We start from the raw sequence: 16,721 nt of genomic DNA on the forward strand, positions 1-16,721 counted from the left end.
AATGGCATTATATATATATATATATATATATATATATATATATATATATATATATACCAACTTTAAACAATAGTGAAAACACAACTGGATGCTTAGTTAAACATGCATTCGTTTTAAAGTGGATAAACTATGCCTGGGTTTTGCCATTTTACATGTACGGGCATGTGCAGCAGAGCATCAGTAAAAATACAAAATAAAATAAAAAATCCCGTGTGTCTGTGTAGAGTATGAGTGAGATATCATTGGATCTAAATAAACAGAATTGACTTGTTCAGAATTATAAAATGTGTATTGTAAATGTAAATATATATGAAAGGGGTTTGTTGTTATGAAATAAGAATCACATTGAAGTCCCAGTTTTAATGTCATTAGTAATGAAGTGCCACATTCCTTGATGTTTCACAGAAGGCAAGAGATAGGAAATTCTGTGAAAAAAAGGAATCCATCTACCATATAAACTGGGTATGACATGGCTCTATAGGCTACATGATTCTCAATAGTTACTGGTAAAACATCACAGCTACACTTCTATCTGTATAGCCTAATAGAAAAGCATCAAAAAATTTGACAATGAAAAACTAAATGTATAATAAACAATATAATATATAACTAAAGATAATCAGAGAGTAATATAAATCAAACCTCAGATATACCTTGAAGTGTTTGTTGTAGCTGGTTTCATAGAGCCCAATTAGGATCAGGATAAGTGTGTGGATACAGTAATCTTGGACTGTGATACCTAAAATAACATTAGGTTGTCCAAGACTAGTGCTTCAATTGGGACTATAGGAATGTGGAATTTAAATGTAAAAAACAAGACAAAACCATGAACAGGTTCATAATTCAACTGATACAGTACTTACACCATACAGTGAAACTAGCCCCCCAATACTAATTTTACCTTTTTTAACACTATAGCCTAACTGCTTTCAGTGCAAATAGGAGACCAATAAGGAAGAGACAATGTGTTGTTTAGGATAGACAATGCCATGTGAGACTTAATTGTCATACGAGAACATATATTAGAGCAACAGCAGCATATATTACAGAATATGTTATATACACACAAACCTTGTGATCTTGCCAAGGACGTTGATTGGCAATTGTTAACCCATAATCCAGTTCTGTCACTAGTTGTTACCATGATTAAAGTGGAAACAGTAAGTCAGGTTAGGAGTAGTAATATATGCATCAGCAAAAGTGTGTAATATAATAGCAGGTGGGTTAGTAACTGTGATACTATGTAAACTACCATTGTATATATAATTCCCAGAAGCTGTGATATTACCATATATAGGCCTAGTTAATAGTATAGGTTACTGTTAATATATTAGTTATTCATCCAGTACAATCACGTTAAAACCAATTAAGCATGGTAAAATCTAATTAAAAATGTTAGGATTATGGTAAAAACGTGCTGGAAAATTAGATAAAATCGTGGTAAAGACATCAAATGGTAAATTGTAGTGTGATGTAGCACGATAAAAACATGGAAAAGTATAGTATATTCAAAAACACATACACACAGATCAGTTGTGGTGGTGTAACATAATAAGTGTGTATAATAAGACTATGGGCCAAACTGCACTCTAGTTGGAAGGAAACCCAGCTCGCCAGGACAGGCATCAGAGACCTTTGCAAAGCAGCAACCAGTGTCCTAATAATTACACAACGGCACAGTCCATAACTGTGAGGACCTATTCCAGTCACCTCCCCATAAGAATAAGTATTTCCTTGCACTGAATTAGCACTGGAATCGATCACCATCACACACGCGTCCAACGCCACCCCGGAAGTGATAATAGCGCGGCGGCGTGTGTGCGCCTGCGCGGTGAAAACCCAGACAGCCTCGTCCCCAGATTTGGCGCTTGCTCCTTGCAGGGTTCCGTCGCCATGGTTACCAGAAACGGCAGCTTCCTCCCAGAACCCAACAGTAAACACAAAGCTGGAGGCAGCGCACCACCCTACGCCGGCGAGGTAGGTGTCCTCAACCTCGTCCATTGAATACGAGCCTCTGGTTTTGTGTATTTGCAAAATCTTAGTAAAGAGTGTCATGTAAAATTGTTACGCTTTCCACTGAATATTGTCAATTGTAACGGAGACGCGTTTTTAATCGAGTGTGGTAGCGCCGGCCTACTGGTGAGCTACAGCTTTGTCAGTAAATGCCTGCAGTCGACATTGTCATTAAGATGTCAGGTGTTTTTACTGGTGAAAGAATTAAGACCGACCCATGTCAATTCTCCGTAAGGGTTTAAATGCGTTGTTTAATGAGAGTGATGTACCGTTTTTAATGTAGACATCACGCTTTGATGCTCGTTTCGTTTGTTCACAGTGACGACACTAGGATCTGCAGACATGAGTGTAACAGAAAAAGACCAACAGGGTACGTATTTTATATTCAATGTGATGTCCGTTCACATCTTCCCAGATTAGTATTTGATGTTATTGTTGATCATCCAGTGATACTGAAATGAGTGGGACACCTTGATGTCGAGTGAAATGATAAGAATCGGCACAAAATATTGATTTGTACGATTCTCTTAGCCTTCATCAAGGGAAAATGACGCAGTGGAGATCTTGCTAGTCTGTTGCCGTCCATTTTTGTCCATTTAGGCCTAACCGGCATGTGGAAAAAGACTATAGTATCTTCATTTTTTTTTAATTAATCTGCTAATAAGGCCTATGTACCAGCAAAGCACCTCCAGATGCCACTGCAGACACTATGCAATATTCTGTCATCTCACCTGTCTGCCATCTTGCAAGTGCAACATAATTTAATTTGCCCATAGTACGTTTCTGTCTTTAAAAAATAATAATGTATATTTTCACCAATCTCTAGGGCTTGTGCCAATCTTCTCATCAAATGTTTTTGAGCGCCAGACACTTGCTCAAAGATTTCTTTTTACTATTTTCTTTGGTCTGGTGACTATTAATGTGGAATTAGAATCTGCATCTCATTGAGCAGTGCTTATGAAAAAATAACCCCAGGCCTTTAAACACTCAATCTGTGGACCTTTTGGGTGTGTCCCAGTTTATTCCCTGTCCGCCTTATAATTCTATAGGTGTGTACAGGCTTCTGTGTCTTGTAGTGGTGTGCAGTCAATGACACCAAATGCTGGTATTATGCATTTTCCATCAAAGTGAAGGCTGATTATGGATACATATGGGTATTTAAATCCTTGGAGCCATACATTCCTCCTCTGTTATCTTTCACTGTATAAAATCATTCAAATAGCTCTCTTCCAGTCATTTTAGGTCCTGTGATCCATCTGCTGTTTTTAACTGAGAAGGGAATTTATATCCATGACTAAGGGTTATAGTTAATGGGAGTAATTGACTTTAAAAAGGGAGTAAATGGTATCCACTGCTACATTTGACTTGTGAAATGATGAATGGTCATGTAGACTTTTTCTTAGTAGGTTTTCAGTAACATTGAATGGAACCATTATAATTAGGACTCTGTATGTAAGACTGTATGTTGGTATATAACTCGAGACACTTCTGCTGTCCTTTTTTGGGTTTGTGAATCACTGCATAAATACATTCTGTAGATCAAATGTTTAGAAGAAACATTGAAAACTGCTTGGTTAAGGTTTGGTATTGCACATGTTTCAAAGTCATTCTACCCAGTTTAAATAAATGTAATGGCTTCTCTGAACAGGTAACCATATCCTTTTTAGAAATGTGCTAAACGTTTCATTTGCAATATGTCATAAATGTAACTCAACATGTCTTCCATTCTGTACAAAAGCTGAACACCTGGGAAGCATGTAATATGTAAATATATATTTCGTAATGTCTGATTATTGCACTAAATGGCTGTTTTAGACATGAGTAATGAGACCAGGGTTCCTGTCTCTCCTGGGACTGATAGGAAAGATCATCACACACAAAAAAAATGCTCTCTATCAGTCTACCCACACAATAGGGTACACAGCTTCGTTAAAATCACAAACGCCAGTGAAAATCGCAGAATTAGTGACATTTTTGGCCACGGTGACTTAATCCTGGCCTTTATTTATGAAAACAGCCATGGAGAAAAAAATGACTGCAATCTATCATACCTACATAATGATACAATTATATTTGTTTTCTGATTCTGGGTTAAAATCTGATCATAAACCTACAGCCAATGGAGCTGTGGGTCCAAGTTCACAGATTCCTGGCCTGGGATACGGCGTTGACATGGGTCCTGAGAAAATAACCCACGGACGTCGGACCGGTGTTTTTGAGTCAGATTCTGACTATGTGAAACTGGCTAAACGAGGAGGACAAAAGGGTATTCTATCCTGTCACCTATTTTCAAATTATTTGTTTATTGCTATGAATTAATAATCTTTCTCAGCTAACAAAATGTACTTTAAGTTCATTCAGTGTATGTTTGTTAATAGTATCTTCATTTCAGCAAACTATTCTAATCTGTTTTAACGGCATTTTAGAAAATTCTGGTTATATCAAATAATATAAACTTGGTTAAATGTAGTAGACTGGTGATTTATGTCTTAACAGCTCACTTATATTTCCCTCTAATGAAAGTTTTACTTATAACTCCTACACCTATTGTTTAATCACATCAAAGTGTTTTTTATTTCTGCTTTTCATTACAATTCAATTTATTCTGCTGAAATGATGGAGAGAGAATGAGTGCACTTAGCACTTTTAGTTTAAGAGAATACATGGCCTGTAAACGGTATGATGCAACCAGTTTCCTTAAGATCAGGTTGCCTTCGAGATTATGCTTGAACTTCCATGTTTTTACAACAGGTTTATTATGGCACGAGGACACAAATGTAGACTCAAAAACCAATTCAAATTACAAACCTCCAGACTGGTTTTCAGCAGAATCTGAGTCTCAGGAACAGCAAAGGTAAATAACCATTTAATATATTTTCTAAGAGATCCATGTGATCACTTGCTCGATTTAAATGATTTGGTTTATGTTTAAAAATGTATTTAGCAAAGTTTGTTTATTATTTTAAGTCTCAGTAACTTCTGACATATGAATAGGCCGTTAGGATGCATGATTAAAACTCTGCATTGCCTCCAAAAGAAGATTAGAAATACTGCAAAACAATTAAAATGTACACTTTTTTTTTATTTTTTATGACTGCATTTGTAACGTTTGAGAATATCCTGTATAATTGCCATTGTAGTTGTATGAGTGTTCATGAATATTTACAAAAAATACAACACACACAAATGCTAATTTAATGCAATTACTTATTTTGTTTAAAATGGCTGTTCTCTTGTGTACTTGAATCCTGTGTTCATATCCTTATTAAGGTAAGATATATGTAAAGCATAAGCATCAGAACTGTCTCATTGTATGAAATCTCAGTGCTCCTCTTTCTAAGATGTTCATGTTAATGGAAGTATTATCTCTCTTTCTAAATATTTTAAAATACAAGCTTGTGGGATACAACATGAATAGAAGTGTAGATTTCATGATTTTGAAGGGAAAGACAGAGTAGTTTAGAAGTACATTTGTTTCAGACCCTGGGAACAGGCAAATATTTGTGATAATTGTTGCTTTGGTAAGAATAAATGTTTCAGACAGAATTAGGTGTAGGGAAAATTACCATGGTTTTCTACTTGCAGCACATCTAAAAGAACAATTCCTGATTACATGACTTCCGAAGAATTCCAGAAAAGTCCAACTAAGGGAACTTTTCAGCCCCTAGATGCTCCCTTTGGGACTGATAATAAAACAACTTGGGAGCGGGAGCCTGATAGTTTTACATCTGGTAAAAATAAGGTGAATGGAAAACAATCATACATCAGTGCATTCTGTGACAAGTTGATTCATATTCCATTGTGTGTTCTATAACATCACCCATAACTGTATCATGAAGTTGGTAGAAAACTAAAACAAACCGGTTTGACAAGGGAAGATGTTAAATATTTGTTAACAGCTGGTTTGTTTGTTTTCTGCTTAACTCTAAAACTAGGCTGTAAAAAAAGCTGCCCTGCCTGCTTTAAAACCTCATTGGAAGTTTTTGTTTGTTATATTGTTATAAGATGGAATTGAACCATCCCGTGGATCAGATGGAGGACCTGACTTTGACCAGTCCAAATTCCCAGGAAGGGGGCAAGTTTAAGAAAACGTATGTAATGTGTTCTAAGTCATGTTTAGCTTTTTGCCACTAGAGGGCAAACTGAAGTTACATTTAATATGTGATGTCCTTCTCGTAACATCTCTTGGAGTATTTAAAAGTCTGTTTGCATACTTTGGATGATGTGTAAATGCACAAAATTCAGCCAACTGCAGTACTACAGACTGAACGAATGACCTAATATTATACCAACTGGTGGTTGATGTTGATCTGTACCACAATATTTTACGTATGTGTTTTAGGATTGAAAAGTTTGGGGAAACCCACCCCAAAACATTCTGCCATAAGGAGAATTCAAACAACTGTGAAACAGTTAGGCTAGTCCAACTTAATTCATACAGATCTGATCACATTCTGCTGTTGATTAATTTGATTAATTCAGATTTTATTAAAATTGTGCAAAAGTACGTCAACAACAATAATAAAAAAAGGCAATTTTTGACATCCTGTCATTTTGACTTTTCTGTTCATAGGTTTGCTTTTGGGGGAAATAGTTGTGAAATAGTGGACATTTTAGGCCTGATTGACCTTCTGTTCATGCGAGAGGTCATCCCTGACTTGCACACGCGTCTTAGTTATGTTTATTTTAATAGTCAGGATTGTCAGCATGTGAACTGTTCAAAGAAATGAGAAAAATATTTGGAATTATGTATAATTGGTGAAAGTATACAGCCACGTGTTCCTTCACAGCAATGTATAAACATCCTCATGTTTGAAAGACAAAACAGGCTTTCACATGTTTTTGAACTTTCCTGAGTTAATGTATACCCAGTGGTTTGATTTGAACACATGACTTCCCTAAGAAGCTGTTATATTTGTAAAACCTTCAGTATTCATATTTGTTAAAGGGAAATATATCCCTGGTCCCAAATACATTTAAAACTTGCATTATTATTGTTAGGGCTATTATAAATATATATATATTTGAATGCAGAAATATAACCTGATCAGCTCTGTAAAATCTACTGGACTTTTCGTAGTGAAGGGGAAAAAATGTCATATACTTTTTCAGGGTGAAAAAGGAGGAGTTAACAAAATCAAATTAAATTGGGTGTTTGTTTTTATCTTTCAAAATAGGGGTGGTGAATATGTTCTGCAAATTCCTTAATCACTGAATGTATTTTTGTTTTGGAAAATATTTGAAGTTGCAGTACACGTGTCTATGGAGACCTTGGAATCTGAAATGGATGTGTAATGGCAGATTGTTAGACGTAGGGCATTTACCGATTCTAGAACTCGTGTTTCAACAGAAAAATGCTGGCTGAATAACAAAACATATCTGAGGACATGGTCGCCTCATTGACACTGTTTTGTTTGGCTGCCTACCTCATACACCCCACCCCTCCCCTTGTTGAGGACAAAATGTGAATTGTTGTTGTAGAATGAGAGCAAACATCTTATATCTTGACTACACATACAGAGCATTTAATGATACCATCTCATCTACTACAACCGCTCCTATGAGTTAAAATAGGGTTAGTATTCTGAATAAATACAGAAACACAACTTTCGATTTTAGTTTTTTTTAGTTTAGTTTTGTTTAAGAATCATCACATATATATTTTAGTAATCCAAGATCTGCAGTAGACTGCAGCACCTATCATATTATTTATCATATCTTGTGGTTACCAAAAACATAGTGCTGTAGTATGACTTTGAACTCATCCTTAATGCTAGTCAAACTAGTAACTAGTAACCTGAAAAGGAAAATATCATTCATTTTGGATAATTAGTAGACAGATCGTATAAGTTTCTAGTTTATTCAACTCCACGTACCCTCCCTTATTAAGCTTTGGGTTGTTCTGTCCAATGCACATGGGCGTTTGCCTGTCTTTATGGTCTGTATGTATGTTCATGTATATAATATTGCAGAGACATCGTGAACGTATCCCACAGAGGGTGCTATATGCTTAATTAAATGTAAAGCAGTTTCGTTTTCCACAGAGCCTATCCCCCAGAGCAAGGTTTCAAATTACTATCTGATGTTGGTGTTCCACTGGATCTGTAAAAATGTGGGTTAGCCTATTTTGTGCTGTGCCAAAAAGTAGATTATTCAAACACAAACTTGTAATTTAAGGACGCAGAGACTGTAATTTATGAATCCTAAATAAGTATGTTCCTAAGAGTGACCTAGGTATAGACAAAGTAGTCCTGTCTACATTCATGGAAATTATATTCTGTTCCCTTTGGTCAGAGCTTTACTTTGGGATTACAATGGTAATGTGCAATGAGATTATAGTAAACACATGAACAAGAAGGTTCAGACTTCTCACCTCTAATTCTAAATTCAATTTACAGGTTACTTTTTATTGTATGGAAGAAATCAATTAGGATGTTTTCGTTTGATGTTGTTTTTAAGGGTGATTATAATGTTTCTTTTAAATAAATATGTTTATTCAGTAAAGGTTAAATAGTAAATTCCCAATGGGTCATAGACTTTGTTTTCTCAAAATTATTTTCCTTTACATTAATTTAGGTCTTTTGACAAAAAACAGCCACCAGTTAGCATGCAGAAACTGCTCAGTTTTGGCTATGCAGATGATTGGCATGCAGTAAATAAAGGAGAAAAAGATGATGAAGGATCAAGTAAGTATATAACTTTAAATCTATATAGCATGCTGTTAAGTCTTCATTGTGTTTATGTTGTCTAGATTGTAAATTACATACCAAAGAGAATTTCCAGTGGCTTCCTATGTTGAAATATGTTCTGTGCACCAGATTCGTTTGCAGCATTATGCCCCATGACCGACCGAGTAAGACTGTTACAAAGGGTACACTTTGAACTGTGAATTCACAATGTTCACAATTCCTGAACAAATAACCAAACCTTTCATAATAATAATTATTTAGATTACTTTTTACCATTTATTAATTTATTGTTCCCAACCCCCTATAACTAGACTCTGGGTTAACTCTTAACCTTGACTCTAATCATAGTGATAACCCTAACTTCAATTGCAGCTGTAACTTAAATCCTAGCCGTAATCCAAAAGTTAGGTATTAACCTTTACTATAACCACCTTAACCCTAACCGTTACCTCCAAAAGCCACAGAATGCCAATTTGGGTGCTGTTGTATTCTAAAATGATTGCATTTCTTTGCATCAATAATTATAATACCAATATGCTGCATTTTAAATTGGTGGTGTGTAGTAATTGGAGCAATCAAATGCTGTACACTGGTTTAGAAATGTAATTTAATCCTCACAGTGGTGACAGGAGGGGAGTTTAGTTTCAGTCCTATGATGAGACGAAGCTGGCAGTCTTCTCATGAATTCTGAATTACCGGTATACAATTCTCTTTCAGGTATAGAGTCAGAACATCCGAGCGCCATCACTCCAGACCAAGACCTCTCTTAGTGTGATATTGAGGATGTTCAGTCAAACCAGTCACATGTTATTAACAGACTGTTTGTATTTCTTTGCTGCAACATAACCGTTCCATTTTTTATTTTGTATTTTCTCTTTTTGTTACAATTGTACATGTAGTTAATCACTTCATCGTTTTATTGATTTCTCTATATAGTGTAACTTAAAAACAACTGCAAAATCAAAAGACACCTTGGTCCATAGAGCGTATTTATTTTTATTTATAGTGCAACCATCGGGAATTGAGTGACAGTAGTGGAGGTTACAACCCTCTTTGTTGTTGCCTTCCTGAAGAGGTTTGGTTATAATTAGTAATTTATTATATTTTTAATTTGATCTGTACTGTGGATATATCTGTCAAATAAAATGGTGTGATTTGTTTTCTGGTTAACAAATGAATTCCAGTTTACAATCTCTTCCCCTGTATTCTGCCACCATTGAATGTGTTTAAAACTTTAAGATATCTGGAGTCACTACATTGAAACAACGTTTAGAAATTGAGAAGACAAACCACAACTCATGCCACTTTCTAGGCAGCTATTTATACAGGTCATTGCCCCTTCCTCTGCCTCCCCATGAAGGCCCTGGCATCTGCCCCTATGCCCAAGGGGAGTCCTGGTCACCTTGGTGGTCTTGGTGGCCAGGCTCTTCTCCACAAGGCAGGACAGTTAAGAGCCTCAACTACTACTTAGGAGTAAACCCATGAGCATTATGTGTTCAGGGTTTTCGATCTCCTGAACTACATTGAGTTTAAATTTATTTCCATGGCTGTTCCTTTAAGAAAAATGCAGCTAGACCTAACTAACTTTCAATTACCATTCATCCAGCCAGACAGCTAGTAGAAGGTACAAGTTTTAGAAGGAAGTTGAAAGGATGTTTTTGGTTTTGATCACTGCTACATCTCTATATCACACTTCTAGCAAAATATCCCATTTTCCTAAATCATTTTCACTGCAATACAAACAGGTTACCTTATTCAGGACTGGTTTGAATTTATCATGAAGGGCTTGCAAAGTATACATATTACTGCTGCACTCAACCTATATTTGTGAAATTGTCAATTTTGTGATGCTGGCCTTTACCGCTGGGGTTTTATTTTAAGAAAGGCCAGTAAGATTTAAGTAGGCATTCAGAACAAGCTCCTCCCTATTGGGCAAAGTAACTGCAGCTGATCACAGCTTTATATAGCATTTGAGCTGAGCGCAAAACTGCTTCTGCATTTGCAAGATGAAGCTAATTTTACAATGTACTATCAATAACATGCTCTGTACACTGCCTGGAGATGTTTCAGCATATGAGAATAAATCTGATTGTTGTGAGCTTATCACTTATTTCTGTGAATTTTCTGTACCACAATATGACCATTTCAAGGACCTTTTCCTGGACTAAAATCATTCAGATTCCCCTTGATACTGCTCTCATTATCGGTGTTCTGCTTATTAAAGGTTTAATACTGTCCAGCAGATGTTGCAAGACTGTATGATGTCTTCCATTAATGTTTTTACCTTTTGAACTGCGAAGTTTGCATTTTTTGTTTGTTAGAATATCTTGAAGAAAATGTGACAATAAACTTGCATGTGCATGAAAATTGTGTTTTGTATTTGATTTCGCATGAAATATTGTAATCTCCCAATATACTTCATGTGAATGGTATGTTGTTGATGTATTATTTCCTGATGAAATAAACTAACCTTTGTGTGTATATATATGTATAACTCATTCTGAGTTAAACATTCATTTGTTAAACTTAAGAAAATGTAAGTAGATCAAAAGATAATTGAAGAAGTCGAAAGCTGTCTATCTTGGACAACAAATCAACGAGATATCATCTTAAGGAAGAAATGAAAATGGGATAGAGTACATTTGAAAGAAAAGGCAGACTATTGAAAGGAAATTACCCATCGACTATTTGATCAATTCAAACTACCAGTACTCCCTTATGGCTCTGAAACCAGGTCACAAAATGCAAACAATATACAGAAACTGGAAATGACTCAAGCATGGAAAGATGCTTGTTTGGAATAACAAGGACACAGAAAAACAAATAAATGGATCAGAGAACAAAGAAAAGTATGTGACATTGAAAGAGTGAAAATAGCAACGGGCCAGACACATTGCATGAACGAACTAAAGATGGACAAAAGAAGTTACAGAATGGATCCCAAGAGATTAAAAAAGACGACCACAATATATGGGATATGGGAAGATGAAATAAGATTATGGTATCTGTTAAATGCATAGAATATAGTCAAATTACACAATAACTTATTTTACTTGTCAGATGTGTTCAATCCTTTTCAAAGGTGTTTTACATTTAAAAAAATGTGTCCTGGTTAGTAACGGATACGGAGTGGTGGTAAGTGCTACAAAAGTATTGTCACATTTAGCTTAAATAGTAAACTATACAGTTACATGGCCCTTATTGATTAACTTGTGTAGTTAAGTATCTTTAGCTGCTTTTTCCATGTTGTCTGAAATAATGGATAATTCAGATGACTCAACATAGAGCCCTTGTCAGACAGCTTCACACACAGTTGTGTACAAAGGTTTGTATAAATGTTTTCAATTTATAAGTCTCAGTTATTACCACTTAGTCAAAATAGGTATTATGGGCTATTATTAATTTGACCTAAATTACAGTTTCTAGCTACACAAAAAACGATTGTGTAAAATGTTTGTTTGAAGTTATGTAGAAAACAAAGAAAAATAGTAATTACCTATTCTGTTAGAAACATAAAGTTAAGGTTGTAGAGTATAAACTTCAGCAGAAATTTAATGATGTTGTTTTTTCATATTACAATTTCTTCATAATTGTAGCTGAACACTACAGGTGTTAATAATGTTTATATATAATACATATAAACATAATGAAGTAGTAGTCTTAAGCTAGTTTTATACCAGGTTTTGCCAGCTAAACTAATATTGCCTTTCTGGGTTCAATGACCTTATGAGAAAGGGAACAGTCAATACACCTCACACTGTGACCAGCCATTTCTGGGACAGGGGACAACAGGTCAACACTATAAAAGCCCTGTGATCAAATTATACCTTTTTATTTTCTTCAGAAGGGGACAAAGCAAGAGTCACAAAGTAAAGCAACCTATTTGACGACATAAAATATCTGGGATATTTGATAAGGTATTGTTCTATTAATATACATGGAATAAAATAAGTTAATGATGTGAGGTGTGTACAAATATTTGTTTTCCATCCCTTTTTTGTAGGTTGGTAAGCTGGAAACGATGGCGCCTATTTTACAGAACTGTGTTGGGAATGAAAGGACAGAATATATTGAGTGAGTATAAATCTACACTCTTCTAAGTTATAGACATGCTTGTTTCAAAATTATAAATATATTAAAGTAAATATGATCTTGTTCTTACACATGTGAAATGTTATGCTTATTTCTGTGATTAAACATTAATTCTCCCAACAAGCTAAATACATACATATATAGTTTTAAAAAAAAATCTGAATTCATGAAATCAAATTCTGTACCTTCCTTGATGTCCACAATTTTATTCAGACATGAAGAGGTCCATGTTAAAAACCCACACTTGGATTCAATGGAGGAGGACATTCTGTATCACTTCAATCTGGGAACCAGGACTCACAACTTGCCTGCAATGTTTGGAGACATAAAGGTAAGTGGATATGGTTAGTCCATAATCTTAAGTAAAACATGTTATGTTGAATTGGAAGTATATTAAACTGTATTTGTCTCCTTTTTTTAAAGTTTGTCTGTGTTGGAGGGAGTGCCAACAGAATGAAAGCATTTGCTCAGTTTATACATACAGAGCTGGGATTAGCTGAGGACATCAATGCGATTGAGGATATCTGCGCTGGAACAGACCGCTATTCCATGTATAAAGTGGGGCCAGTGCTTTCCATAAGTGTATGTAAAACATTTTTCCTACATCACCTTCACCCCTTCTTAGAGATCAACTAATCAGTATCTTACAGAATATGAAATATGTGAAAAAAGTGGAATGTGAGTTAGTGGATCTTTTATAAAAATGGTTTGCTCTGAAGAACTGGAGAATTGTTCTTTAGCTTTCCAGATGGTGAGGTGCTTAAATCGATGTGGATACATTTTGGCATAAATCCTCACATCCTTTTCTTCACTATTAGTTCAACTTCTCGCTTTAGAACACAAGAAACTAAACAAAAGTGAGATAGTGTTAATACTAAACACATATATAACTGTTCTGTATATGTATTTGTATTATGAAACACTGCATCTTACAGTTTTAATCATGTCTCTCTTTAATATGGATGAGAGTTTAAAAATGTATCTAATTGACATTAGTTTTTACGCCTGGAAATTGAACATAAAGTGCCTAACATTCTTCTAAACTTATAAAAACTTGCAGCATGGAATGGGGGTGCCGTCAATTTCGATAATGCTACACGAACTGATTAAGCTTCTGCACCATGCACGGTGTCGGGATGTAACCCTGGTTCGCATTGGGACTTCTGGTGGTGTAGGTATGTTGTCTGTTTTATTGTTAACTATACAGATACAACAGATAGACAGACAGGCAGACAGATAGATATATAGATAATAGATGGATATAGATAGAAAGATAGACAGAAACATATATATTTAAATATCCTTCATTATTCAATTAGTTAAAAAAATAATCAGATAGTCAGATGAACAGATTGGTTTGATGTATTGGGGAAATGTTGGGTATACATGAAATATACATGTTCCAGGTAACTGAGATTCTCCTCCCCCACCATTGCCAACCCTTCTCCGCACTGTATTTCCAGGTCTGGAGGCTGGGACTGTGGTGATAACAGACAAGGCTGTGGACTCCTTCCTTAGGCCCCAGTTTGAGCAGGTGGTGCTGGGGAAGGTGATCGTGAGAAGCACTGAACTAGATGAAAACCTGGCCCAAGAACTGCTGCAGTGTTCAACTGAGATCCCAAACCTGCCCGCTGTCATCGGAAACACCATGTGCACCCATGATTTTTATGAAGGTAAAGCCACTAAGTTCATTACTAAAATCACCTTTTTTTTTAAGTTTTCTTAAGTAGACAGAAATTCCATCACTGAATGGTAAAGAGATCCTTGGGTGACGGGCTTTTGCCATTTTTAATGTTTTCACCACCCACTCACCAGCTGCATAACTCCTGAAAGTATTGTTTAACAGTTATGAGATACTAGAAGACCTAAGCAGAAACAACAAGGATTAAACTTGGGAATGCTAGGGGTTTTCTGTACAGGTTAACCTCATATATTTGTTCTGCCTTATTTGAGTCTTGCTTACACTGGATTGAATATCCACACAATATACTATGCCATGACATACTTACTGAGAAAGAGGCTTCTTTACAGCTTTTCATCTTCCCTGAGGACTTGGGTCAGGTTCAACGGAAGAAGCTTGAATGAGATGTGACATTAGGGAAGACTTCGTTAGGAATACAGTCCACACTTGCTATGTGCTTGCATGAATATAATGGAGTGAAATTCTTATTTTCTAAATGTTAAGCTATGTTTTTAAAAAAAAGCACCAAGTTGTTCTGAACTTGTACTGTTATTGTATCTGAACTAGATGGAGGCCCCACCAATATCAATATTGACATAACTGTGGGTAATATTGACATCTGAGTAAGAGTGGGGTGAGGGGTAGAAGGCCGCGTACAGATGGAAATTTCCAGATTTCAACATTGATTTTGTGTAGTGTAAGCATTTTTGCTTTTCTTTTTTTGGGTGTATTGGGAATTACACAACTGTCCTGTTTATCAATTAAAGGTCAGGGTCGTTTGGATGGGGCTTTATGTTCCTTCTCTACTGAAGACAAGCTGGAATACCTGAGAAAAGCCCATGAAGCCGGGGTAAGGAACATCGAAATGGAGTCGACCGTGTTTGCAGCCATGTGTCGCGTCTGTGGGTTAAAAGGTATTTTGATCTAATTAAAATATGCTCATTGCCATTTTTATGTGTTATTTTTTAAACCATATCGTATCTAGCTACATTTTATCCTTCTCTATATAATTTTACATTCATCTTTCAGTTATATACTAGAAACAATTGAAATGTAATAAAATGTATATGCTGATACTATACAGATTAAGAGAGAAAAATCATACTTTTACCTTTGTGGAGTCCATGTTTTGTTATTCACAATAAGTGTCCATTTTTAATATTGCAGCGGCTGTTATCTGTGTGACCTTACTGAACCGCTTTGAAGGGGATCAGATTTCGACTCCTCATGAAGTTCTCATTGAATATCAACAGCGGCCACAGTGCCTGGTGTCACATTTCATTAAGAAACGGCTTGGACTTTTGAACTAATTTGCAGAACATGTGATTTGTGATTTTCTGGTGTGTGTATATACCCTTCTGTAAATACTGCAGATTGTTGATATGTGCATTGTAAAATGTGTTTATTAAGAAAATGTTCTCCATACTTGTATAGTTGTGGAATGGGGAAATGTGGAAACTACAGTTGTATAGATATTGTGTAAATAACTAGAGGTTTTGAAGCTTCAAATCAATGAAGGGGCCAACAATGTTATAGAATTACTGATAATGTTCTCATATTCAGAAGTTTATATTTAAATAAATCTCATAAAAGTTTAAAATGATTCTTGTAATTCTACATTTGACTTCAAGCTAGTCTTGGTGTTCACAGTTCTGGAAAAATCTGCACAATTTCATTTTACAATTGAACTAGAAAGGTCATTCTAAAACACATAATCTCTAACTAAAACAAAGATATGACTGGTCAATGAACAGTCAATGTTAACTGACTTTTAACTATTCACACAAAGCTGGTTATATTTCAGTATGTTCTGCACCTAGTTAGTCTAAATCAAGTATATGTTTGTTTCATGTCTGTGTTTATGATGACAATGGAGAGTTATTAGTAATAGTCATAATGTACAATATGGGTGTGTACATATATATTCAGTATAGAATTAAACCCTTCAATCTTCGCATCACTTAAAAGGTAACCAAGAGGTTTCAATGCAATTTCAAAGTAAAACAAAACAAAACACACTGACTCATGCTGTGCAATGATAACATTCAAGCCCATACAAGTGAACTTGTTTCTTCAATGCATGCCATACATTCTTGTTGATGCCATTTATCGCATTTTGTAGTTTGCAAATAAAACTAAAATATAATGAAAAAATACTCCTGTAGCTTTTCTTTGCTCAACAGTTACAGCTAAAATTTCTGATTTTCTTGCAGTGACAAGAAAGTAATTCTAACCAGAAGGAAAAC

At 35.4% G+C, this 16,721-nt stretch overlaps 2 protein-coding genes across 3 annotated transcripts; both read left to right on the forward strand.

The window, feature by feature from the left end:
- Nucleotides 1-1,873: 1,873 nt before the first annotated feature.
- On the forward strand, nt 1,874-11,183 carry c16h7orf57 (chromosome 16 C7orf57 homolog). Its single transcript, XM_066687642.1, has 8 exons — nt 1,874-1,977; nt 2,333-2,383; nt 4,130-4,279; nt 4,765-4,867; nt 5,599-5,755; nt 6,019-6,104; nt 8,590-8,699; nt 9,420-11,183. The coding sequence occupies exons 2-8, from the start codon at nt 2,356-2,358 to the stop codon at nt 9,470-9,472; spliced, it is 687 nt and encodes a 228-aa protein (XP_066543739.1). The 5' UTR covers nt 1,874-1,977; nt 2,333-2,355; the 3' UTR covers nt 9,473-11,183.
- Nucleotides 11,184-12,505: 1,322 nt separating this feature from the next.
- Nucleotides 12,506-16,631, forward strand: upp2 (uridine phosphorylase 2). 2 transcript variants are annotated; one of them, XM_066688008.1, is made up of 8 exons: nt 12,506-12,619; nt 12,706-12,776; nt 13,008-13,125; nt 13,218-13,376; nt 13,855-13,969; nt 14,258-14,467; nt 15,243-15,325; nt 15,643-15,784. In XM_066688008.1, the coding sequence occupies exons 2-8, from the start codon at nt 12,724-12,726 to the stop codon at nt 15,658-15,660; spliced, it is 756 nt and encodes a 251-aa protein (XP_066544105.1). In that variant the 5' UTR covers nt 12,506-12,619; nt 12,706-12,723; the 3' UTR covers nt 15,661-15,784. The 2 variants fall into 2 exon arrangements, with proteins under 2 accessions (XP_066544105.1, XP_066544104.1); XM_066688007.1 differs by having other exon boundaries at nt 12,512-12,619; nt 15,243-15,389; nt 15,643-16,631.
- Nucleotides 16,632-16,721: the final 90 nt, after the last annotated feature.

This window comes from Amia ocellicauda, chromosome 16 (assembly GCF_036373705.1).
Source record: "Amia ocellicauda isolate fAmiCal2 chromosome 16, fAmiCal2.hap1, whole genome shotgun sequence".
Classification (NCBI taxonomy): domain Eukaryota; kingdom Metazoa; phylum Chordata; class Actinopteri; order Amiiformes; family Amiidae; genus Amia; species Amia ocellicauda.